Source organism: Callorhinchus milii, unplaced genomic scaffold (genome assembly GCF_018977255.1).
Source record: "Callorhinchus milii isolate IMCB2004 unplaced genomic scaffold, IMCB_Cmil_1.0 Scaffold3, whole genome shotgun sequence".
NCBI lineage: Eukaryota > Metazoa > Chordata > Chondrichthyes > Chimaeriformes > Callorhinchidae > Callorhinchus > Callorhinchus milii.
In genome coordinates, this window is record NW_024704744.1 from 97,099,740 (window position 1) to 97,126,228 (window position 26,489).

Below are 26,489 nucleotides of genomic sequence, written 5' to 3' on the forward strand. Positions count from 1 at the left end.
TGTGCATTGTGATTCTTTTTCCCTGATCCAAAGAGTCAAAAGGCATTTTGAGATTTCGTAAGATAACTTTATTACTTTGGGTTTCAGTCAGCGTGAATCGAATTGTTCGCTTCTCGAGCACTGTACACCCTGCACCTGTTCTCCCTGAGAATTGAAACTTCAGGTCTCTGGCACTCGTGGGAACGAAAGGCTCTTAGGGAAATAGCATCCTTACCCGCATGGTAACACGGACAATCTTTCCGTCCCCTGAACCACAAGTGCGGCGTAAGAAACAAAAATCGCACTTCCCATCACTGGAAGTGCTTTATCGATCGAGTCAGTATAAGTTTTTTTTAGAGCTTCCCAATATGAAAAGGAATCACTTTGAGGAATCTACCCGAGCTGGTTGGAAGCAGAGAGGTTTGATCCAGTACGAATTATTATGTCACAAAACAACATTGATTTCAAAACTGTTTGCCTTGGCTGACTGATGTGTTTTGTCAGGGACTAGAATTTGCAGTCCTCATTTTTGAAAGATGTGTCGGAAGAAATGATGGTCGTGTGGTGCAATAACGATAGATGACAATTGCCGGCAGCAAGCTCCAGTCCAAATGAAAGGAAAGCCTTCCTCCTTCATCAAAGCAATAATACAGCAGAAGTGTGGGTACCAGTGGCCAATTTGTGCATGGCTTGTAATTATCCTCCGCTTTGCTAGGCTGGCAGAGCAGCGTGGAGTCCTGTGGCTCAGCGGTTAGAGCACTCGCTTTGCAAGCGAGAGACCTGAGTTCAATCCCAGGCAGAGGGCGAAGCCTTGGGCAAGTTTCCTTACTCCACACAGAGCCTAATAATAATCCCTCCAAAACCCAAAACAATAAAAAATTGGTCATTTTCAATCTACGACTGTTTGTGGGACATTGCTGTGCGCAATTGGCTGCCGCGTTCGCCCACAAATATACAGTCAATTCACTTTACAGTGTGTTCTGTGAAGCGCTTTGGGACGTCCTCTCGACGTGAAAAGCGCTATATCAAATGCAAGGATTATTATTATTATTATTATCACGCACAGACCTTTTTAGCAAAGTTTTTGCAAAGATAGAGTTCTGATGGCTGTAGGTCAGAGATCCTAATGGATAGATCACCTGAACGCATGCCCTGAAAGCCCATGCGGCAGCCGTACGATCGGATTCTAGTTCTGTTCTAATTTTTCAGATGTTGGACCTCGCAGCGGTTTCCAAAGGTTATTACAGATTACAGGGAGTGTGTGTACATCCCTGGCAGTAAGATAAAATTGCATTGTTATCCAAGGGTCTTGATCANTTTTTTTTAAAAGGTGCTTCAAGCACCAAAAATAGAAATGATTTAATAAGTGAGGTTGGTTATAGAGCAGACATGCCCTCAGGATAAAATATAATTCGATTCTTGACTCCCTTTCAGATCCAGGTGAAGGAAAATGAATAGCAATGCAAAAATTAGCCGCTTGTAATTCTTTTCACAATTCCTTTAGCCGATAGGTGCAGAGCTTTGTTTTCAATTCACTTGTTTCACTTGAATCCGAGGATGGGAACCTATTCCCATGCGGCGCTAACCTTCATTGGGTTGTGTCTGAAAGCAACATTCAAGTCCTGTAGCTCAGTGGTTAGAGCACTCGCTTTGCAAGTGAGAGACCTGAGTTCAATTCCATGCAGAGGGCGAAACCTTGGGCAAGTTTCCTTACTCCACACAGAGCCTAATAATAATCCCTCCAAAACCCAAAACAATAATAAAGTGGTCATTTTCAATCTACGACTGTTTGTGGGACATTGCTGTGCGCAATTGGCTGCCGCGTCCGCCCACAAATATACAGTCAATTCACTTTACAGTGTGTTCTGTGAAGCGCTTTGGGACGTCCTCCCGACGTGAAAAGCGCTATATCAGATGCAAGGATTATTATTATTATTATTCAACCGTCTCACACGAATATTAAAGATTGAGTCGCAGTCCCTCTCTGCAAACCTAAAGAGTGGTAATAATCCAAACACAGCAACAATTCAAATTCCCCCTCGCAGTAATCCACCAACATTGAAGTATGCGCCCAGTCCAAATGCACAGGTAACAGATACGTCAAACAGTTGTGATTTATGGAGCAGTACAGCATATAGAGCTTGATGATTAACGTGGGGAGGGGGAGGGTGAAGGGAAATTCATTGAGGGCTGTATTTTCAAATAAGTGCCTCTACGTTATGAAACTGATCTTATTATGACGGCAGTCAAGTGATTGACGAGATTGCTGATACAAACTCATCCTGATGGTATTCAGTCTCAGTCAGTTGTGATTTGCTGAAGTGCAATGTAATGTCACTTAATTTGGAACAATAATGCTAATATTTGAAGGTTCAGGCGACTGCAATCCAGTTCTCCGCACTTTCCATTGTTACTAATATGGGATTTTTGCTGATAAATTGAAAATAAGCAGCTGCCTCGGAGTGTTTCACACCCAGAGGATCGGGTGAAATCACAGACCACAAGAAAGAAAAAGGTTTAATAATAATAATAATAATAATTATCCTTGCATTTGATACAGCGCTTTTCACGTCGGGAGGACGTCCCAAAGCGCTTCACAGAACACACTGTAAAGTGAATTGACTGTATATTTGTGGGCGAACGCGGCAGCCAATTGCGCACAGCAATTAATGTTTCTGAACGTCATTCAACTCGTGACGGAGGTTTATGGCATTAGAAGCACTCCGATTCATGATTTGTCCTGAACTGCGTAATACAGACTTACATTTTCTTTTTTCCCCCTCCACTGTTGACTTTTTCCTGATGGTTCCATTATTCTCTTCCACTTCTCTTTTGCTGCCTTAATTATTGCTGCCAAGGTCTGCCCTGTGGTGTCCAGGAAGATGCTGGAAAGCAAAGAGACACGATCCTTTCATACTAATACAAATTATGCATTTGCGATCACCAGGTCATAATAATCCGACAGGTTCTCTAATCCCATGTGGAGATTGGAACATCCTTCAAATTAATTTAGTAAAATGCTGCTGTTCTGACTTTATTTTTGACGTTTTAGTGTTGGTTTTCTTAGAAGTCGCACAACGTCACACAGTGCATTTCGCGTTGTGAAAGCTTTTGGAACCCCCGAGAGTGTAAAATTTCTTATTTGACTTATTAAAATGACTTATTTTGGCCCAAAGAGGAGTCGCTTTCCTCGTTTTAATTTTTTGCGCGAGTCTTTCCAGCTCGTAGCAAAAAGAGTAAACACTGTTCGGATCAATAATTCCGGCAAACAACTCGAAGGAACCCAAAGTGTACGTGTTTCGAGTTATTCGATCATTACCCACACGCTCTGTTTGCGTACTTGGGCTAATAGCACGGAAACTGAACTGTACACACTTTCAAGTGCACCCATTCGAAGTAGATTACTCCCGGATAATAAAATATCTTGGAGGCGTTAATCCACACATTGAAATGCCACTCTCGACCGTGGTGAAGAAAAGACTAAAGTACTTGCTTTGCCACGGGGGCCTCTTCTGTCACCTCGGTTCTGACAACCAACAGATTTTATCTTCTCAGTGCCATTTTCCATCAGTGGCGGAGAGCCTTCGGCTTTCTCCTTGCGAGCTCTCGTCCAAAGCAATGACCTCTCTCTCTCTCGTTGTTCCAGTCGGTTGGCTTCTAACCTCGCAGAACCCTCCGAGAATGGGATGACACTTTTGCACTCTCGGACAATGTGATGGAAGTGACAAGCAATGAGAGAGCACCTGCTCAGTTCTAACCGTCTCTTTATTTCCGAGGAGGCGTCCCTTATGCATTTGAAATCGAGATATGTCGGTGCTGTTCAAACCAAAATGATCTTATCTGCCCCGAACGTACAGATTTGCCCATGAAAATACACAGTCACGACAATAAAATCACGTGAAGGGCTTCGAGACGTTCCTTCCCCCCCCTCTTCCCCCCCCCCCCCCCCCCCCCGATGTGAAAGGCACGACATCAAACACAAGGATTAAATAAAATCAGCTAAAGGTGCTAATTGGAATTAGGAGTTAGTGATTTTCATTCAAAGTAGGTCTGAAAGGGTCCGATTGATGATTGGATGTATTGCATCGGAACATTTTGCAGCTTCGATGTCTACCTCGAAGACATTTGATAAGTAAATCCTGGACTACTCAGCCCCGTCAAAATTATAACTTCAAATTGAACTGTAGGGCTGTGCTTTCTTTCAGTAGCAACGTGACAGCCGGGATTTAATGACCCAAGTGTTGCAGGTTAGAATCTGAATTTGCTGATCATACATTGGACTAATCCCAAGGAATTTCAGCGGTGGTTGGAGTCTACAGCGCAGAATAAGCAGGACCCACATTTGTTTGGAAATGTTACGAGATGGACAAAAAAGCAGCGAGAGAGAGATATCTTTTGTCGATGGTCAGGTCATACTGCGACGAGCGATTGCGATTTCGCTGTGGGTGCGGAGGTGCGTGGGAATTGGAAAAGGGTAACGGTGGAGATCTTACAGATAGCCATCAGGATTGAGACCCCCTCACGGGCATTTTCTTGCGACTGCCGTACAAAGTGCCCGGTTTTTCCATCGCAGCGTCGACGATCACTGCCACGAATGATAGGCTTCCAGTCACCCTTGCTCCAAAAGCCCCGTAATCTTCGACTGGCTCGCTTGTTTTCAGAAGAAAACAAGGTTGTCATCTAAGAAATTAGAAGCAAAGCCGCCAGACCAGAAAGTGCATTTTTTTCGCGCAGAGCTGAAACCAGAATGGCAGGGACGAGATAAGAGGCACCATTGTCAACTGCAGATTAAATTCCTGCAGGACAGGCTGAAATGTTATGACATTATTGACTTTGGAAAAAAAATCTGTAGCCGTGCACATCCATTCGGGCCCCTCAGCGCTCTTGAAAATGTCATGAGCCAAAACGACTGAGAGGAGGTTTCTCGCAGGAAATAGGAACAGCAAACACAAACTCCCCAAAAAATGTTTCGAATTTACACGGCTTAAATCAGCAGATTAAAGTCCTCGATAATGCTTCATTAATCTCGCAAAAGGTACTTGCTGTGGTAGTCTAATATGTGGAGTCCTGTAGCTCAGTGGTTAGAGCGCTCGCTTTGCAAGTGAGAGACCTGAGTTCAATTCCAGGCAGAGGGCGAAACCTTGGGCAAGTTTCCTTACTCCACACAGAGCCTAATAATAATCCCTCCAAAACCAAAAATAATAATAAATTGGTCATTTTCAATCTACGACTGTTTGTGGGACATTGCTGTGCGCCATTGGCTGCCGCGTTCGCCCACAAATATACAGTCAATTCACTTTACAGTGTGTTCCGTGAAGCGCTTTGGGACGTCCTCCCGACGTGAAAAGCGCTATATCAAATGCAAGGATTATTATTATTATTATTATTATTATTATTATACCGTAAAGCGAATTGACCAGCCAATTGCACACAGCAGCGTCCCCGAAGTGACCGAAATTATTATTGGACGTTCTAAGTTAACAGAGTAAATCTACGAGCAGATGTGGTTTTGGACCGCACACTTGCCAGACGAATGGGAGGCCGCAGATCATGAACGATTTGTATGGAAGGAAAAAGTGAACCCGGGATGTTTTCTGCTTAACTTAAGCTCCAGGCAAACAGCTCCAAAAGATCAAGTCAATTTGCCTGTTGCCAACCTGTGATGGAGCAGAGACGGTCGCCGATGCTTCAATGCCCTCATTTTCGGCACTTACATTTCCTTGAAGGAAAATAGAAAAAAATGTATCTGTCAAAACACAGTTCAATTCACTGTTCCATTAATTAATTAATACCGTACGTCAGATTATATTACATTATAAACCCGGCTGCCACCTTTCGCCTACAAAACATACAGTCAATTCGCTTTACAGCGTACTGTGAGAAGCGCTTTGAGACGTTCTCGAAGACGTGATATGGCGCCAAATCGAATGCAAGGATTATTATTATTATTATTATTTTTATTATTATTATTACTACCAGATTAGCTGTTTTACCTCTCCCCAAAAGCACGCAAACACTTTACGCTGGTTCTGCACCGACAAAATATGTGCGTCTACTTATGTAAAGTCGGGTTCCCTTCACTTCAGACACGCATAGCTAAACAAAATAAAGCCTTTTCCCGATGTTGAATCTCTTTGAGGGTCGAGCGAAGTGATCTGATCTGGACGCTGTTTCACAGACTGACCAGCAGAAGGCATGCACGGACAGCTTAGGGTTAAATTTATTTCCCCCCCCCCGCCCACCCCCACCTTGCATCATTCCTTATACACCAACCAAGTCTGGGGGGGGGGACATTCGTTCGTTCTGTAGTGTTGTTACCACGAGACGCTAACTGCAGTACCGTGCCTGGTTGAAATATTTCGTAGATAACCCGTCTCAGACGTGGGTCAGGTCTCTGCTCTCGTATTTCCCCCCCACCCCCCACCCCGCACCCCGCCCCGCACCCCGCCCCGCTCGCTAGCATTGCGCTCTGTGGGTTGCGAATTTAGTAGCCGTCGCCACTCAGCCAACGTACCACTTCACCTGCAGAGGGTTCAGTCGAGAGCTGTAAGTGACTTGGCTGGAATGCAGCACTCGGCTTTGAGTGACTTTCATAAGAAGAGTGTGATCTGTGTATAAACACAGACCGGGCTCTGGAATAAGATAGCTGCCCCGAGCTGGTGATTATACTTCAAGGACTTCTTCAATTTGTTTGTGGCTTTCTGCCTTTTTAACACAACAAAACATTTGATGGGTTTCCGCCCACCCACCCACCCACCCACTGCATTGCGTGGAACTACTGCCACCAGACCAGGTTTTGTTCCAGGGTTCTTCGCAAACTCGCTGCTCGTCGGCCTCCCCGACTCCTCCCTCCACGGGCTGCAGAGCATCCAGAACTAACTCTGCAGCCCGTGTCCTCTCCCGCACCGGGCTCCGTGACCCCATCGCCCCCATCCGCGCCCGACTTCACCGGCTTCCCATCACACAGAGGACACAGTTCAAGATCCTGATTCCTCACCTGCAAAGCCCTCAATGGCCGTCCCACCATCGGCGAGTGAGCCTTCTGCCATTCTGCCCCACCCCCATCGCGCAGTCCCTAAACCTCGCCCCTTCCCTCGCCTCCTTCGAGACCCATCTCAAGACCCTCCTCTTCGACCGTGCCTTCGGTCACCCTCTTTCAACCCCCCCCTTGCCCTCCACCCACCTTGATCCTGACCCCAGATGGGGTCAGAAACACTGATTGTCCAGCGCCTTGGGATGTCCTCCCGACGTGAAAGGCGCTATACACATGTAATGTTGTTGCTGTTGTTGTTTGAGCTGAGTTCGCTGATTTCAGCCATCGTGGAGCTTGAAATGCTGCTGTTCACCTGAGCTCTCTTGGCGAGGGAGGGGGGAAATCAGCCAAGTTTCCCAATTCTGAATAGGATCCAGTGAGCATTGCTGGAAAGCGTGTGCGGGTGTCAGACGAGGACAGGGATCGGGTTCATCCATTTGGCCCCTAACCTGCTCTCCAGGCTCACTTGGGTAAAACATTGGGCCAAACCCGTAACCTTTCACACATTGCGACCACAGTGTGACCAATAGTTATGTGGTGACGAGGGTGGGAAGGAGGAGGGGTGGAGGGGGAAGAACAAGGCGTACAAAAAGAAAATGATGTAAATGCTGGGTATTTGTTGTAAGCTCTTGTGTTGCTTCAACGCAGGAATGAGTTCATCGCGAGCTCACTGCGCAGAACGCTGGGTCAAGCATCAAAAACTCGCTGCCCCGAATCACAGTATTACTGACTGTCCACAGCCGGAAAGCACTACACGTTGAAGTGAATTTCCTGCAGAATGAGACTGGCAATGAGCTCCGAACGGCACGATATCTGATATGTAATCAGGTTAGCGGTGGCCTTAGAAAGACAGCGAAGGTTAATGTTTGGATAGGTGCGATCTGGTGGTGGAATAACATGATCAAAGCAGGCGAGAGGCGAAGGTGGCATTTGTCAAGGCACAATATGTACTCCAGACTTTGAATTGTTCTGTAGCTTTGGATTCTTATCTGTCTCCTCCGTTGCCTTTCTACGAGGCTGCTGTTTCATGTCAAATGACTGACACCTTTATTCGAGAAAGGACAAAATCGAATTAGACTTCACCAGTGACAATATAATGCACTGGGGAAAGAATAGAAACACATACTAACCAAGCTGACATAGCCAGTCTTTCCCATCTGATCCGCAGATATGAAGATATGATTACGATTTTTTTTTTCTTTCTCTCTCTCTCTCTCTCTCTCTTCTCGCTCTCTGGGCTCGTTCTCAATTTTGCTGCAGACTTAGTTCTGATTTGAGGGTTTGACCTCTCCTCTCACTGCTTTCTCAGGCTGTATTCAATTACTGTTATTCCCTTGAAGTCTACGTGTTCACACGGAATTAATGTGACAAATACAGCGTGGACAAAACATTGCCTATTCCGTGGACGGATGGGGCTGAGCCACCCGGAATTCAATCAGCAACGGACGACATCATTGGCACGTTTCCCTTGGAACACCGTCTTTTAGTTTATTCCCCCCCCCCCCCGCGAAAAAAACAAACACTTATTCCTTTTCAGGGACAACTTCCAACAAAGTGGAAACCCAGGCAGAAATAGTAATAATATAATAATAATAATAATCCTTGCACTTGATATAGCGCTTTTCACTTCTTCTCGACGTCTCAAAGCGCTTCACAGAATAGACTGTAAAGTGAATTGACTGTCCCCACAAACAGCCGTGGGTTGAAAATGGCCAATTTATTATTGTTTTGTTTTTTGGAGGGATTATTATCAGGCGTGCGGAGCAAGGAAACTTGCCCAAGGTTTCACCCCCCTGCCGGGAATTGAACCCAGGTCTCTCGCTTGCAAGGCGAGCGCTCTGACCACTGAGCTACAGGACTCCACAAATAAGAGGCGATAACCCATTCCTCCCCCCACCCCCCCCACCCCCCACCCCCCACCACCTCCACCACGTCACTCAAAGCTAAGCGACGCAAATTTCAACAAGTGTTCCGCCAGAGTATTTTTTTTTGACAACTCCATCACTGACTGACCGACTGAGTGTCCAACGATCGTAAATTAGCGCAGCGGAAAAGAATTCGAAACAATCATATATTTTTGGGGGGTCTTTTATCACTGGCTTGGGATTTATCTCAAACTGCTTTCACCCCCTCCCCTCCTCTCCCCACTTCTTCCCTCCTCTCCCCTTGATCCTTCCGAAATGTTTAACGCGCGTTTTTTTTGGGAATCGGGGGAAACTCTCACTTACTGTGATGAGTGCCGTCGACAATTACTGTCCAGGCTCCTACTACAGGTCTCTTCTAACTCTCCGGTGATGCTCCTGCGGCAGATTGTGTTTCTGTGCAATGATTCTTCCTTCCCGCAGATTTAACCAAACAAAAACACACCCAAAAAAAAAACACACAGTGAAAAATTTCAAACGAAACGCTGACGAACACGTGAGCCGCCAATGGGGATTGGATCGCGCGCAGCAGCAGACATCCCACCACACGATCAGTCAGGAGGAGAGTCACCTCAAGCAGCCCTTCCATTTATTGAGAGCAACACGTCAGTTAATTTGGGGGTGGGGGCAGAGGGCTCGGAAGCTGACTCACTCGAGAGAAAATTACGCAGACCCCGCGGAAAACTCGTTCAAACGGAACAGCGCACGGATAAAATTTCCGTGGGGTGGGGGGGGGAAACCACAGCACAGATTCTGCTCCGGCGTTCCATACACACACACACACACTGGTCACTTTTGTCTGCGGCGAGGGAGTTAGCCCACGCGCGTGATATTCTTGTGATGGGACTAAAGTGCCTGAATTAAAGTTTTTTTTTTTTGCTTTTAATCGGAGTTGTTTGAAACCGCAGGAAATTAATTCAGTGACAAACAAACAAACATTTTAAAATGACTTTGTTGTATGCTTTTAATTAATCAGTTGCCGCAGGCTTAATGTCAACCGAGAAAGAAATGGAGTGTTAAATCTGCAGTTGCTTTTGTCAAAGCCTCATTTACTTCGTATTAAAATCTGTTACCTGCATTATATTCTTATCTGGTATTTATTAATGCACAGTAACAATTTGTATTATTACCAATATCTAGCCTAATGGATTTTTTTCGAAAAACATTTTACCACGTTCTGCTTTCTTGATTCAAAGGTTGTAATTTTGTTATTTTTTCTATTATATTTGAAATACAACAACCGAGCTAACACCAGCTCCGTGTTAAGGCATTGAAGCAGTCATGTATGTCACAGGCATTAAGATTTTGGCAGTCTTTTTTTTCCAAGAGCCTAATACAGAGAAGCAATTCAGTGTCCTTGAGAGCACAAATAAATCCTTCAACTGAAACAAGGTTTAACTAGTTAATATGGACTCTCTTCAAAACTAGCCGGCAAATGACTATTTTATTTTGGTAAAGCTGTGATATGATATGATTTAATTTGTTGGTTTGGTTTTGTCGATAATATAACTTCAATAACGTAGTTGGCGACACAGCTTTTTTTTTCTAATTCTTAATTAACATCATAATTTTTGTTTGCTTTAAAAACAATAAAATGTCTGAACAAAACAAATCTCCGAAACTTGAAATGTCGTAGGTAACATTTCTTTAAACGTCCAAAATTTTCAAACCAAAACAAAACAAATTCATGTGAACAACTGTGTAGCTCAAGCATTAAGTATTAACCTTTAACTTTTGACCTTGCAGATTTTTTTTTAACCTATGAAATGTCTCTTTAAACTTTAAAGGAAGCAATGATAACGAACGCCTGGCGATTGCTAGACAGCGAATCCCATATCGACTTGGTCGAGTAGTTGATGATTGGCTACTCGACAAAGGTAAAACCATTGATTAAAACTTCAACTAAAAAAAAAATAATTTGACACATCAACCAAGCAGTGTTGGATTGTAACACTAATAAAACTTAAACTATAAATTGCCAGTAAAAATTAAACAAAACAAACTGTTTTTAAATGGCAGCTGGAAGTATTTGCATAGTTTGTTTAATAATTCGTTTTCCCTTTTCTGAAGCACAGAGAGTTTAATAACCCATTGCCCCCCATTAACTTAAGGTTAAAGGGACTGTTAAATATAATCTTCTAATGGTGATCGATGTACGAAGTTTAATCCTAGAAACTTAACGAAAAAAAATGCTAAATCCTGTACAGAATATCTTTACTCTCTCTAAATTTAGTAATTAAATGCTGTACGATTAGCTATGATCCTTTCGTTTTGTTTCTGCAAAAAACATGTCCTTTTAAACAGCAGATAACTTAAATAGTGCTTCATGTGGATTGGCATCGAAAAAATCCGAAGTCCCTTTAACGTTTACAGCACTTCGAGCATTTGGGAAGAAGTGTAGATTGAAAAAGAAGTTAACGATAGAAAAAAAAGGCGTTTTGCTGCATGTTTTTTTTTGCTGGGCAAAAAAACTGATCTTTTTTCACTTAAAAAACAAGTACCATAGATTATTTTCTCAAAAAAAAACATACATAGATATATATGTAGACACACCGAGAAGTGGTACCTGTTGCCAGGGTTTGCTCTGTTGGAGTGAAATGTGCCGCATAATCTTCTCATTCTGTGTGTGTGTGTGTGTGTCACTCGTTCGTCCGCATCTGCATCGCGAAGACGATCTCAAATGCACGCGCATCATTGATCTCTGTCTGTCTGTCTGTCTGTCTGACTGTCTGCCTGCTGTCTGTGTCTGTCTGTCTGTGTCTGTCTGTCTGTCTGTCTGTCCGTCCGTCCGTTTCTGGCACTGATTTGCTTGCACTTCAAATCTTTTTTTTTCCGAAAAAAAAAAGTTTTGCTACCGGGAAAAAAAAACTTTACATTTTCACGATGGCTTTCTCATTGCAACACATAGGGAACCTCACGTCTGATTGCCCTTTCAGCAAAACATCACCCCCACCCCTCCCCTTTGCCCCCCACCCCTACCCCCCCTTTACCCCCCCACTTTACTCCCCCACCCCACCCCCCTTTACCCCCCCCACCCCCCCCCACCCCGCCACCCCAAAAAAAGCTTGCTGCAAGTGCACACCGATTGCAAATCGACATCTCACGCTCATTCCACCCCAGAAGCGACAAATTACTCACGGTCCCGTTTCTCGGTAATTTATCGCTGTCGCCGACCATCCCCCCACCCCACCCCCCCACCCCTCGTGTGTTTCTGTTCCTTCGTGTACGTGAGTGTAAAGATTGCAATTCCTGAATCGATGAAAGTCCGCATTCAACATTGTTTTTATGTGTGTAACGATGTTTTCACAGGGCGGCAGCTCACCATCTTCAACAGCCAGGCCACCATTAACATTGGTGGGAAGGACAGGACTCGCCCGTTCCAGGGACAGCTGACGGGTCTGTACTACAACGGCTTGAAGGTACTGAACATGGCAGCCGAAAGCGACCCGAACATCCAAATACAAGGCAGCGTGAGATTAGTCGGTGAAGTGCCCTTAATGACCACGGAGACCACCACCACCGCAAAGCCAGAAATATCGACCACCATCATGGAAACCACCACCACCACCATGGCCACCACCACCACCAGGAAAGGGAGGTCGACGACCACGAGAGACGCAATGACACAGGCAAGTCACACCCCCTCCCCACCCACACCATCCGCACCCACCCCACCATCCCCACCCCCCACCCCACCATCCCCACCCCCCCACCCCCTCCCCGACAGCTTTTGGCTTCCCTTCTCTCTTGCTGTATTTTCGAATTCAATTGCAGAGAACGTAATGTATGCCTTCGTCCTTCAGAGGGGCAAAAGGGGAGATGCTTCTCCTGCTTTAGTCATCTGAAGTTTCGGTAAAAAACATGTTTAATGATTGCAGTGGGATTCTGGCGCTGATTAATCCCCCCCTCCTGGGGTTGGCTTTTCTACCTGTGCCCTCGTGTGACATCAGGGGTCGGGGGCGAGGCGAGACGCGATCGGTCCCAACGCCCAACGTTACCGCGAGTAAACAAAAACCAAAGCGTTTCCCAAGGTCAGACTTCGAAGGCAGGGACAACTGACGGGCCACTTCTCTTCGCCAACGATCCCTTTCTTTTGTCGCCGTTGTTTTCTCCGTCGATTGTACCCCTCTTCGCTTCTCTTTGAAGACATTGACATTTTGTTTGACTAAGTTGGTCGGTCGCCTCCTTTTTTTGCTTGAGCGTTACTGGTGTTGCCGTGTGACACCCGATCGGTTTTGAAAACGGTGACGAGACTGCCCACAGCCACAGGAGGATAGTCCTGGATTGCTGAGAATGGCCGAAGAGAGAACCGGGGAAAGTCCAGACCAGGGAACGTTTCTCTCCAGGGATTGGGTTGTGTCGTATTGGAAATCAGAGCAATTATGGTAAATACGAGACTGAGGCAAAGTTGTACGATATCGCCTCCATGAATCGCCTCGAGTCCACCTTCCCAGCTTCAGATGTGTGCGTTTCATTCCCTTAAAAACCATGTCAAGCCGCAGAGGCTGATACAAACATGTTTGCTTTCTTAAACGTTTGTGCCGCCCTTTGATGTCCAGAACTCCGAACCAGAGCTAAACATTTCCGACATGAAACTGTGTCATCTGCCACTTTGAGCACCACGATCTCTGCATGTATCCGATCCATTATTTAATCAATTAGAGATGATTGAACCCACTCTTAAAGACATCTCTAATTCACTTGAAAAGGTTTTCCCCCCACACCCCACCATCCCAGAGATATCTTTCATTCAGTTAAATTGTGTCCCTGAATAATTAATGGTGGGTGCAGTGAGCAAACCCCCTCCCCCCCCCCGGTTAAGTTCTGGGCAATTTCTTGTAATATATTTCAATGTTTGCCAGTGTTTCTGATCAAAGATCTCTCGCTGTTCGGGTAAAGGGGTGAAGCTTGGTGTGCTTGTGCGATTGAGGAGGATTGAAGAGCGCAGTACATGAAAGACCATTCCAACGCCCCCTTGTGTGGGGTTGTCTCTGGAGTGAAGCCCACTTGTCATCGTTTGCAGAGCAACACTCTTCAGTGTTGGAATCAACAAGATGCAATGAGCGCAGCGAAAACTTGTAATAATAATAATAATAATCCTTGCATTTGATATAGCGCTTTTCACGTCGGGAGGACGTCCCAAAGCGCTTCACAGAACACACTGTAAAGTGAATTGACTGTGTATTTGTGGGCGAACGCGGCAGCCAATTGCGCACAGCAATGTCCCACAAACAGTCATAGATTGAAAATGACCAATTTATTATTGTTTTTGGTTTTGGAGGGATTATTATTAGGCTCTGTGTGGAGTAAGGAAACTTGCCTAAGGTTTCGCCCTCTGCCTGGAATTGAACTCAGGTGTCTCTCTTGCAAAGTGAGAGCTCTAACCACTGAGCTACAGGACTCCACGCTTCAACGCGTGAAATACGCACGGGCTACTTTCCGACTTTCAAAAAGCAACAGAGAGCGCAATAGCTCTCAATACACAATAGCAGCGCGGGAATGCGTCCTTAAGCCACGGTGTGCGCTTTTTACGTCATCGTGGGATCTGATAGGCGACATTTCTTTACGGATTTCTTAAATTAGAAATGGGTTAATCACATTTCGAAAAGGTCAAGCGGACAGAAGAACGCAATTGATAAACGGTAGATTTCCTGTTACGAACGGTGAGAAGGGCCACAAATCGGAGCCAGTCAGAGACAGCTGAAACTTAAATGGCCTTCGTTTTAGTTGAATTAATCTGGATTGTCAGATCGACTGGGCACAAACACGGGTAAGTCACAGTAGGCTGTGCATTTAATTTACAGCGCTTATGTCTTCAGGATTCTCTGCTCCTATGACAGAGCCTTCCCTTGATGTATTAATTTCAACTGCAGCTGTACAACAAAATATCACATTGATTTTTTGTTTCGTCTTGTTTTAGAAGTCTGCGTGTTCAAAGGTAATTTCTTTCTTATATTTGTCACGCAGCTTACACAGGTCATAAGAGGTGTCATCCTCAGTGAGAGGTGGTAGAAGAGAGAAACATTCCACTCGTATTTTATTTCGCTGCTAATCACAGGGTTGGTTGAAATATGAACCAACAAACTGTGACAAACGTTTCTGATTTTTAATCGGGTCAACTTGGGCTTACGCTTCACAAATTGCTCAAATCGCACCCAAATCTGAATTAAGAGTTGTCTTGTGCTCGCCTTTGCAGCCTTTTTATAAATGGATGTATTCGGGAACATGACCTACGTTTATATGCATACATATATATATATATATATATGTGTGGGATCATTTACATAAACCATTATCACCACAGAAATGGCTTGATACATAACACCTAATTGGCAATGCTGAAGCAACACATTTGGACTTGTTCAACGTGGCATGAGATCGACAGGGTTTGGCGTGTGATCCAATTCCTGGAACCCAGCAACTCTTTGTGCACTGTTTGGTCGCTCAACCCACGACTGTTTGCGGGGACGCTGCCGTGCGCGATTGGCTGCCGTGTTTCGCCCACAAAATATACAGTCAATTCGCTTTACAGCATATTCCGCGAAGCGCTTTGAGACGCCTCGAAGGCGTGAAACGCGCTAGATCAAATGCAAGGATTGTTATTATTATTATTATTACCAAATTGCCCACAGAGCGCTCACTTTGCAAAGCCTGATCAGTTCGGGTGCTCCTTCCGCATGAGTTGCACACGCTGCTCAGTCGACTCAAGCGTTCTGGAAGACTACCCCTCGTGAAGGCCACTTTAGATTCGTGCAACCTGTTCTTATCTCGTGTTTACTTCAGAATTTCTCCAGTAAAATAATACTTTATTTGGTACAGTGCCTTTCACGTGCAAGGGCGTAACAAAGTGCCTCACAGGACTTCACCGCAAAATCTAACGACCGTCTGTTGTGTACGGCAACCACGGCAGTCAACTTGCTCGCACCAACGTCCCAAAAACAGGGGGGGGGGGAGGCATTACTTCATTCCGTTCCTCATTAATCTCACGGCAAAATGGTTCCTGAATATCATTTCCGAAACTTGGGAGCTGCATGTAGGTTTGGCAAAGTTTCTTTCGAAAGACACTGGGAATCGGAAATCTGTAATCATCACGTACAGAGCAAAATCATTCCGAAAGCAACGTTCCCAGAATGAATCATGTTCCTTCAGACTATCGTCCTTCACCCCCGCTTGATAGTTTATGCAGTGAGAATTAGCTCAGTTTACAAAACGTCCCCCAAACAGGCTGCAGTGTCATTGTCCTTTAGTTAATTATAACCCATTCCATTCAAGCCTGCATATATTTGCATGACGTCTGTTGTGTGAATGTACTAAAATATTAACAGCTAAAACACAACATGTCTCAGGAAATGTGTTCGCTGAAATGTGTGCACTAAATAATTTGCCTCAATAAAGACTCGACAGCACTTCCGTTAACCAGCAGAAAAAGCACGAAGCTTGGAAGCCAACGGAATTATTTATTGGAGAAAAAAGAACATAGTAGGGTATCAGCCCGGCTCAGTGGGTAAGACTCTTGCTTCTCGGCCAAAAGATTGTGGGTTAAGACCTCACGTCAGGACTTCAGCTCATAGTCAAGGCGAACAGAATTCAGTCCCCACCCCTCGCCCCCAGCCAACTACAGGACCACTGAAGTTGTCATCTCTTCGTTCTGATGAGCACTCCCATTGGCACGTGTGTTAGCAGAGCATTTCACACTCCGGTGGCATCTACAGCTGCTTCAATGCAAAGCTGTATATTTACTCTTGTCGACGTAATGGAGAAGTCCGTCTGAGGGTTTGAAATGCGCTGGTTGAAGCCCGGCGACTCGAGACATTCCCTTTCAGAAGCAACGGGAGCTATTCCGTGCGTCGTATGTGTCACTGAAAATGAGCACTTTACGCCCTTTCATCCGTGTCGATGGGCACAGAGGATCTCATTATTCCTGGCATCTGTTGAGGGGAGCAATAGACAGGGCAAAGCCTTGTAGCAGGGATTGTAAAACACTGGACTCGTCAATTGGACGGTCACAAGGTCAGCTGTCAACTCTGACTGATCCTTGAGTGTGCCCGAGGCTTCCCTAAGCACTGTGACACTCCATGTCTTCAGGTAAGGACTGTTCTTGCCACACAGAAATGTATTGACCGGCCATGATGGATGGACGGCCAGTGATAATAGTGCGATAGGCAGCGGCAAGCAGTGGAGGAAGATTACGAAAGGGAAGACCTTTCGTTTTGTTTATTTTTAAATATCCATCCTCTCTGAAGAACCAGTCACATGTATAATGAACGCAATGATGTTACGAGACGTGTGTTTGAGATACAACGCGAGATTAGTAAAGTTCACCATCGCTGGTTGTGAGTTTCCATTGCTGTAACCGAGGAGTCGCGATTGTGCTTTGAAGCATTGGAACCAAAGCCCGGGAAATATTTTGCATGAGAATTGAGCTTCAGAGTTGAATTGCAACCTTAAAGACTCACCACGAGCCATTTACCAGCTGGGACAGGCTACCAGCAATGATTCTTGAGGCCAGGACACTGGGCAGAAGTTTGATGCGGTAAATTGGAGGCAGTCAGGAATTGCCAGCCAAGTTTATGAAACCAACTCAACGACTCAATGTGTACCCTTGAAATGAACTTTGAATGAATCGTGTACACATATAAACATAAGCCCATAAAGTTTCTCGATCCTCATTAAGCATGCTTTTAAGAAAACACACCATTGACGCTGCCCATTGTTTCCTTTTCCCCCTAAAAATAATTATTTTTACTGTCTGCTCCATCACAAACTCACATCTTGTGGACAGTGAGAAGACCACCCTCATTGATCTGAAACACAGGGAGGATACTTTTCCAGTACAGCCAATCCATACCCTCTTACTGGTACAGGTTTACAGAGACTGCATGTAGGCTCTTATGTTCTGGGTGTTGCTCCTCACGTAAGTACTTGCCATCCAAAGAATGTGTCCCTGGAGTCCTATAAACTGTTCAACTGTTCAAGGACTGAAAGGACTGAGATGACAATGTGTTTTCGATCTTCTTATAGTCTGCAAGGACATTATATTTCATCACGCAGTGAGCTATAAAACACACGCACACACACTATATTTTCTGTCCATGCAGGATATTCATTGCTTAAAAGCTACAGCACCACACCAGGTCATCCAGCAGTTTAGATCCTGCAAGGTTATGAAGCTAAATTGTTTTGTCCCATGCTGCTCGCTATCATTTTCTTAAAAGCATGTTTTATTAGGAGCTAGCAATTTTACGGGCTTATGTTTATATACGGTTCATTCAAAGTTCATTTCAAGGGTATACATTGAGTTGTTCGGGAAGTTTTTACCCTCTTGGCTGCCGAATCGAGGAAGGCAGCAGAGTGGTAGCCTAGAATTGCGGAGGGGAGAGGAATGTGTAGAGCTGGAAGAGGGTTGAATATTAATCTTACATTGCGTGAGCAATTGTGTGTGTGTGTATAGGGTGGGGAGTGGGTGAGGGGGGTAGAGGAGAGAAATCTTGGATGTCGAAATGCCTTCAACGATGAACCTTTTCCCCCAAATTCAAATGAATCGGTTACTTTTCTCCTTTTTCGACTGCGAGGTTTGCCTACGCCGTAACACTCACTTTCGTTTCGAATACGGCTTGATTTTGTGAAGCATTGCAGGGCATTTATTTCACATGAAAGAGGTTTTATGAGCAGAAGTTATTTTTATTGTCATGAATATTGATCTTGGTGGGATTCATAATGAATGAATGCAGTTCGCTTATTCTACTTTTGCTGATGCAGTGTATTAGCATGAAACTCTCAGGGTTTGTCATTCCCTTTGCATTGAAGTTGTTTTTCTGCAGCAGTTTTTTTTTCGCTCCTCTCTTTCTCTCTATTCGAGAAGGATACTGTGAAAATGCCTCCAGCGCTCTCTGATTCCCGTGCCTTAAGTCGGATTTCCAGTTCCCTTGCATTTTGCTTTCTTCGGGTTGTGCAAAAGACGTGTCGAGGTTTGTCCCCTGAGGACTTTCTTGACGACCTGCCTCAACATCGAAGAGGCCCTCGAAACCCGCTATGGTTGCAAGGAATAGAGCAAAGCTGTGACCATAGCAACTACAAGTGTTCCTTAGCGGATGCTGAGGTGTGATTGTCAAGGACATGGGTGGTGAACCCCCCCATGGTGAGCTAGAGGTGGATGGGCACATGGCTTGTACACTGCGACTTAAAATGCACGTGAAACCAAACATATTTGCATCAAAAATATAGACATTTTTAATAAAACAGCAATAATAATCTTTGCATTTGATACAGCGCCTCATCACGTCTTCGAGACGTCTCGAAGCGCTTTACAGAATAAGTAAACAGAAGAGTGTGGAGTGAGGAAAACTTGCCCAATGTTTCGCCCGGCCGGGAATTGAACCCAGGTCTGCTCGCTTGCGAGGCGAGTGCTCTAACCACTGAGCGACAGGACTCCACGGAATTTAATGGTCAGAAGGAAGAAAAATGATGAAGGCCATGACTAATACTTCGGATGAGACATTAAACCGAGTTGCCGTCTGCCTGCTAAAGATCCCATGGCTCTTTTCGAAAAGAGAAGGCAGTTTCTCTCTGGCCAATAATCCCCCAAATAATAAATCATCATTCGTGTCGTGGCTGTTTGCGGCGCATTCGTAGTAAATCCCGTGAAGCGCTTTGGGACATCCTCCTGACGTGAAAAGGCACTATACCAAATGCAAATACACCTTCCCCCCAGTGGTCCCTGAAACATTACCTGCCCGAAAACTCAACCAGTCGCACAACAATCCCCTATTGAAACACCCTCCAACAAGCGACAAGCCCTTAATTGGTACATCGGGATGAAGTTTAATTCCTTGAGTTAATTGATACAAATAACCATTATTTGAATTACCGCAAACTTGACCCCAATGCTCTATCCATTACTCCGAGCATATGCTGAGACTCAGGTTTCGAACATTATTTGGGGTAATGAGTTGAGCAGTGCTGCAGTTTGTCACAAAGAATACTGCACGCAGTCACAGGGTAATGAAGCAGCTCTCGCGTGTAATGTGCAATGTTTATATAAATCACAATTATTGCCTTCTTTGGGTTTTTTTTTTTTGAATGACAGAAGCCGTTTGAGTTGCGATCTTCGCAAAGTGGCTAAAACGCAAATCCCGAAGAAGGGCGAAGCAGAAAAAGGATGGAGGGAGGGAGGGAGGGAGGGAAAGGTTTTATTGGATGTCCAAAAAAAAAAGAACAAAAAAAAAAGCCAGCATTCAGGATTCACAACCAGCCAGCAAACCACAGATAGAAACTTGGCAATTTCAGCACAGAAAGAATTATTTGGCCCATCCTGACCGTGGAACTATCTGCTCCACTCGTTATCATTTTGCTCTTTCCTCTCACCCCTTGATATCTTCGTCACCTCTCTCGTGTTTATCTAATTCATTTTTAATCTGTGTAATTGTCTTGGCTTCAATAGCCACACGCAGCATATCTTGTTCCGTCGCCTAATAACCATTTGTGCTTAAAAGATATCCTTCCAACCTCCTCCGTTATGCTGCCAGTTATAATCTTGAGTTGATTGCACATTAGAAGCAGACCTAGACCTTGGACAGGAGGCTTTTTTTTTTTCTTTTTTCGCGGAGACAAATTATGGCTCGGGCGCGAGAGAGAGAGACAGAGAGAGAGAGAAAGATTCAGCCCATTAACCTGCGTTTTCTTTTTCTGAATTCATGATCCCAGCTTGCGCTTTGGGTTTGATGGCTTCGAATCTAATATTTTCAAGTCAGCGAGCGAAAGCATTCAAGGTCTCGCTGGCAGCCATCCAGCAGCCAGGCTGAGCTCGTTGCCTGCTGGGCTGAGTAGCAGCTCTGAGGTTTGAGCACAGGAAAAGTGCAGGTGAGAAACACAGGAAGCTGAGACTGCTGATGTGGTGTTACTGGTGCAGATGGGAGCTCTAGCGATCTGCGCTACTTTTTTTTTTCCACCCATCCTTCTCGCCCCCCTCCCCCCCCCCCCCACCCCCACCCCTCCCCACCGCCCCCCAATCTCGTGATTTCGGATCTCATTCGGTGACTCACTCTGCTTAACGATTTATATCATATCTCCCTCGGTTCGAGCCTCCTGTGCTCAGAGAGACTCGCTTCTTTTCTAACTCGCCCCGTTAAGCTGTTCGTCTGCGAGGTTGAACAACAAGTCCCCCCGCCCCCCCACCCCGAAAAAAAAGTTTTTGGTTTTGTTTTGTTAAAACTCGAGGAGGATCCAGTCAGGCAAGCGCTCGGAAAAAAAAAACCATGTCGTCTTCAGAGTTTCACTGAGGTTCAAGATGCCGCAGTGCACGCAGGTAAGACAGGTACGCAGGTATCAGCGCCTTGGGACGTCCTCCCGACGTGAAAGGCGCTCAATAAATGGAATCTTGTTGTTGTTGTTGTTGTTGTAAGACGATTAACGCGGCGCGTGCCAAATTGGGTGGTGTGTGTGGATTGTCCAGACCCTGAAACTTCTGCCCTGTGAGTGACATTAGCACTGTTGGGAGCACCACTGCCTGGCCGAAGTGGGGCTCGGGCGGGGGAATGTGGGGTCGAAGGTACCGACGACAGACCGTCTCGGTCTGACCAATGTCAGACCAATGTCACGTATTGCATGTACACTTCCCTCCCCCCATTCGGTTGCCGAAATGCTCCCAGGGCTCCAACTGACCCTCCTTAGCTTTGCATCGACCGAGTGGTCATCTTTTTTTTTACTAAAGCTGGGCCCAGAAGGTGAGTGTTTGACATGGTGTTGATGGGGAGGTGGGGGCAGTAATATCAAACAGAGCCCCACGCTGTCCTTGAAATCCAAGCATCAGCATTTTCCACTTGCACGTAATTAAACTACAATGCAATTTACACACACACACATATATATATTGTAGATATAGTGCCTTTCATGTCAGGAGGGCCTTTCATAGTGCTTGAGAAAACTGGTTAATAGATAGGAATCGCTCCCGTTCCTAGTCTAGAGACACAATAAGGCCAATTGTAGCTGTGATTTCTGCTACCTTGCCTAACTCATCCGAACTCATCCGTGAGCCCATCCCAGACAACGCAAAGACCGGCTGGATCCAGAGCAGTCAAACCAGACTCCGGCACCTCTGGAGATGTGCAGTCGGCAACTTTTGAAATCTTTCCAGAAGTCTAATAATCCTGTTTTGTTTTTGTAAGAGAGAATCCGAATTCCGGAGTTTCACACATCTCCGAATCCGAAGTGGTGAGTCATTTTAGTCCCCGTGTCCTTTGCTGAACAAGGTAGCTCCTCTAGGTGAGAAGAACCATCGACCTCTGCTCATTAGCTTCACCTGACCCCAGGACTCCTGCCAATAACTTGCCGTGCGGATCCCTCTGGGGGATGGGGAGCCTGTGGAGCCGGGCGAGGGTGGGGGTGATGGGGTCACGGAGCCTGGTGCGGCGGAGGACATGAGCTGCAGAGTTCTGGATGATCTGCAGCTTGTGGAGGGACGAGTTGGGAAGACCGACGAGCAGGGGGCGTTTGCATGGTCGCGCCTGCTTGTAGCGAAGGCACTTATGAGGGTTTCAGCGGCCTGAGGGGTGAGGCAGTGGCGGAGTCGGGTAACGTTGCGGAGGTGGGGGAAGGCAGAGCGGGTCATAACACGGTCGTGGGGGAGAAAGGACAGTTGTGGGTCGAACAAGACACCTGGGTCCCTGATTGCAAAATACACAGTCACTACACTGTAGAATAAGTTCTGTTGAGCACTTTGAGACAGCCTCCCAACCCGAACTGTGCTACATCAACTGTAATATAATTCTTAGCATTGTTATTATACGAGGGGCAAGTGAGACTGGCTGACGCGTTCCCAAGTGTCTTTGTGGCAGCAGATTGTAGCACTGACTGTGCATCCCTTTGCGAACAAAAGATGCAACTGAAACATGAGCAATTTCATGGCGTGTTTGGGAAGTACAGCATTATAGGCTGAAACAGGTGTCCTATCTACACACACACACACACAGACCCAGGTATTGTTTCAGGAGTGTTGAGGCGCACAGCGACTGTGAACAGCGATCTGCCGTGGGATTTACCTGAACGATGCCTAATTCGCACAAATCTGCTGCTGTCACGCTACATTTGACGTTCTTCTTCACAATCGATGAAGAGAAATAATGAAGATTGAAAGAATGGTTAGCATCGTAGCTGTTTCTAAATTAATCTTATGATTTTAATGCCAGTGGATATGAATGATTGAATAGCCGAGGGGAAAGGAAGATGGATGGCTTGAAGGGTGAACATTAAGACTTGGACAGGATGAGTAAAAGTGGAGCATTGTCCGGGATGGTCTGTCTCTCTTTCTTTCTCTCACTTTCTCTCATTCACTTTGGGAAGAAAGAACTTGCATCGTTACAGTGTTTTTATCAAGTCAAGACTGCGTTCAAGCGTAGTGACTATTATGTAGATCAATGCGGTGGATATTTAAGGCATAGCAACAGTAACAACTTGCATCTATATCGCACCCTTCATTCTGGGTACCATCTTGGAGTGTTAAACAGCCTGAGACCAATCCGGAGAGAGGGGGAGAAGACTGTAGGTTGAAGAGGGTTGTCAGGCCTTCAGGCGTGAACTGAAGACAGACGAGGAGGAGGCAAAGCAGAGGCACTGAGGCAGAGAATCCCATAGTTTCGGGGCACAGTGGCAATCCGCACGCCTGATAATAATCCCTCAAGAAAAAAAAACACAATAACTTGGTAACTCAATCCACGGCTGTTTGCGGGGACACTGCTGTGCGCAATTGGCTGCCGCGTTTCGCCCACAAAATATACAGTCAATTCACTTTGCAGTGTATCCTGTGAAGCGCTTGGAGACGCCTTGAAGACATGATAAGGTGCTACATCAAATGCAAAGGTTATTAATTATTAATAATAATAATAATTATTATTATTATTATTATGTTCTCCCTTCCCCAAGTCTCCCTTTGGTTTTTGAATCACAGGTGTGCTTTTAGTGGCCAAGCGTGAGCAATGCTTTCGGGACAGTGTGTGATCCCATCAGAGCGCTTGCCAATGCTAACAGATTTTCCGCCCGCAGGATGAATAAGCACAGAGGCTTCGGATCCTGCAGCGATGCCATTTGCACTTCCCTGCTCGCCTGAACCGCGAAGCAAGGGGAGTTAGGATGTGGTGCGGGAGGGCAGGAGAGGAGAGGAGAGGAGAGGAGACCTCTCATTCTGGAACTTCTCTCCACAGTGTGGACCAAGTAGAATGTCAGACTTTGGGGTAATAGCTGCAGCTGCAATTCCCCCCCTCGCCCCCCCCCCTCCCCCCCACCACCTCCCACACAAAAAAAATTGGGGGACGCACATATTTTTTAAGCGAGTTCCATGCTTCGCCCCACGACAGCATCAGACTCGTCTCACGCCGGCTGTTTTCTTCAAAAGCCAACTGTGGATGCTTGTCAGCTGTTCTCCGGCCACTCTGTGGAGTTCCAAATTAAGTGTTAGCCACGATTTATCTTTGAGGGGAATGTTGCTTTTGCGTGCCGTACATCACTGTGTTATATTTACGAGAATTACTTCCACCACCCACCCCCCCTCTCCCCCCAATCTAAACTCCGGTGCCCAGTCAGCTGCGGTTAAAAACACTTAGCAGACGTCCTCCTAAGGTGAAAAGTTGCCGTATAATTGTAAATTACTGCCGTTCCGTACTTCTGGAGGAGAAGACGCAATTCCTCTGCCCTCAATGCAAATAAGCCCCTTGCTTTTTGCATTGAGGATGACTATCATGACGAGAATAACAACAAAACAAGTAATCCTTGCCTTTGCCCATGACTTTGGCCAAACTGCGCTCTTTAAACCAATGAAGGTTTAAAAAGAGCGATTAACAATGTAACTGCAAATGCACAAGCATTGCACTTTGACAGTGATTGGTGTGAGCCTCCTTGGGATGTTTCAATGCGATCAAATGGGGGGCAATCACACAAAAATGCGAGTGCCTCCTCGTACAGTTTTCTAACCGGTGCAAGCATACCGAGTACGTGAACTGCACTCACTTCTTTGCATCCGGCTCCTGCTGTGTTTTATGTGGGAGTGCTCAATGCTGGTTTTCGATGGCGGAGGAATGAATGAATTCCACTCTACAGCACTAACGGGCACAAAAGAGGGTAACCGAGGAACAAGCAAAAAGGGTAGACTGCGTGTGTGTGTTGTGTGTGTGTGTGTTTGTTTGGGAGTGCGCTTGTGGTGTGTGAATAATTGTATGAAATTGAGTTCGTTGTTGATGATCTTCCACCTTAACAATGTGAATTAATGATAATAATCCTTGCATTTGATACAGCGCCTTATCACGTCTTCGAAGCGTCTCAAAGCGCTTCACAGCATGTACTGTAAAATGAATTGACTGTATATTTTGTGGGCGAAACGTGGCAGCCAATTGCACACAGCAGCGTCCCGCGAAACAGTCGTGGATTGAAGTGACTAATTTATTATTAGCATCGATGTATCTGCTCGAGAATCAATTGAAATGTTGCTCCCAACTCTGATTTGGTGGAAGCCTAAAACGAGGTTGATCCTGTAAACCTCACTAAACTGGAGCAGTTACACAGCGGCTTGTAATAACATTCACAGCAGTCAATCATAATGAACTGTTTATTTGTACGCAGTGCTATGGAGTTAAAAGGGAAAAAAAATCATAAGCATGTGCACTTAACCTTTATCCTGGCAATAATATGTAAATAAATTTGAATAACGCAGCACTTAAATCTGGCTGGCAACTTATCCGCCAGTATTTAATGTTTTGTACAGTGTGTCATTTGCGCTCTTGTTTTCGATTATATTACAATTTACTCTCAATAATTTTGTTTCACAATATTTACCAAATAAACTCTAGAATCACCGTCTTGTCAGGATTTGCAACTGGGGCTGAAATGCCGTCGGAGAACTTCACTTGCTCTGGCATTTCTCAGAGCATTTTATGGGGAAGTGCATCAGTAATTGTGGCAACGTACAGTGGTGTCGCACAGTAGGATATAGGTTTGCGCGTGGATTTCCCCATGTGCTGAATTCACAGTGTTGGTTGCAACTTGACAGTTCCCAACGGGGTAGAAGGGTGAATTGGAAGGAGAATCCATTCCGTAGAACACTAAGGATAACATTAAAGAAGAGGGTGCAGCCAATGCCGCAGTATCGGAGGAGCGGGTAGAGGAATTGGATAAGATAAGAATAAACCGAGAGGAGGTACTAAGAAGGTTGTCGGTGCTCAAGATAAATATGTCCCCCGGTCCGGACCGGGTGCATCCTAGGTTACTGAGGGAAGTAAGGGTGGAAATAACGGAGGCTCTGGCCACAGTCTTTCAATCCTCCTTGGACACTGGAGTGGTGCCAGAGGACCGGAGGGCTGAAAATGTTACTCCCCTGTACAAAAAGGGGCAGAACGATAAACCTGGGTCGGTATTGGGACCACTGCTGTTTGTGATCTATATAAATGACCTGGACTTGGGTATAGAGAGGACAATTTCCAAGTTTGGAGATGAAAGCAAGCTAGGAAAATTAGTAAACAGTGAGGAGGATAGTAACAGACTGCAAGAGGGCATAGACAGACTGGTAACATGGG

At 45.5% G+C, this 26,489-nt stretch overlaps 1 protein-coding gene across 3 annotated transcripts in view; it reads left to right on the top strand.

Moving 5' to 3' along the window:
* nrxn1a (neurexin 1a) overlaps positions 1–26,489 on the top strand; it is a 740,055-nt gene that overhangs the window by 653,137 nt on the left and 60,429 nt on the right. For 2 of the 3 annotated variants that reach the window (XM_042333191.1, XM_042333192.1), the window contains 2 exons: positions 10,722–10,811; positions 12,244–12,563. In XM_042333191.1, the coding sequence (XP_042189125.1) occupies positions 10,722–10,811; positions 12,244–12,563 (410 nt within the window). The remainder of the gene's footprint in view (positions 1–10,721; positions 10,812–12,243; positions 12,564–26,489) is intronic. The other variant, XM_042333193.1, reaches the window with a different exon arrangement.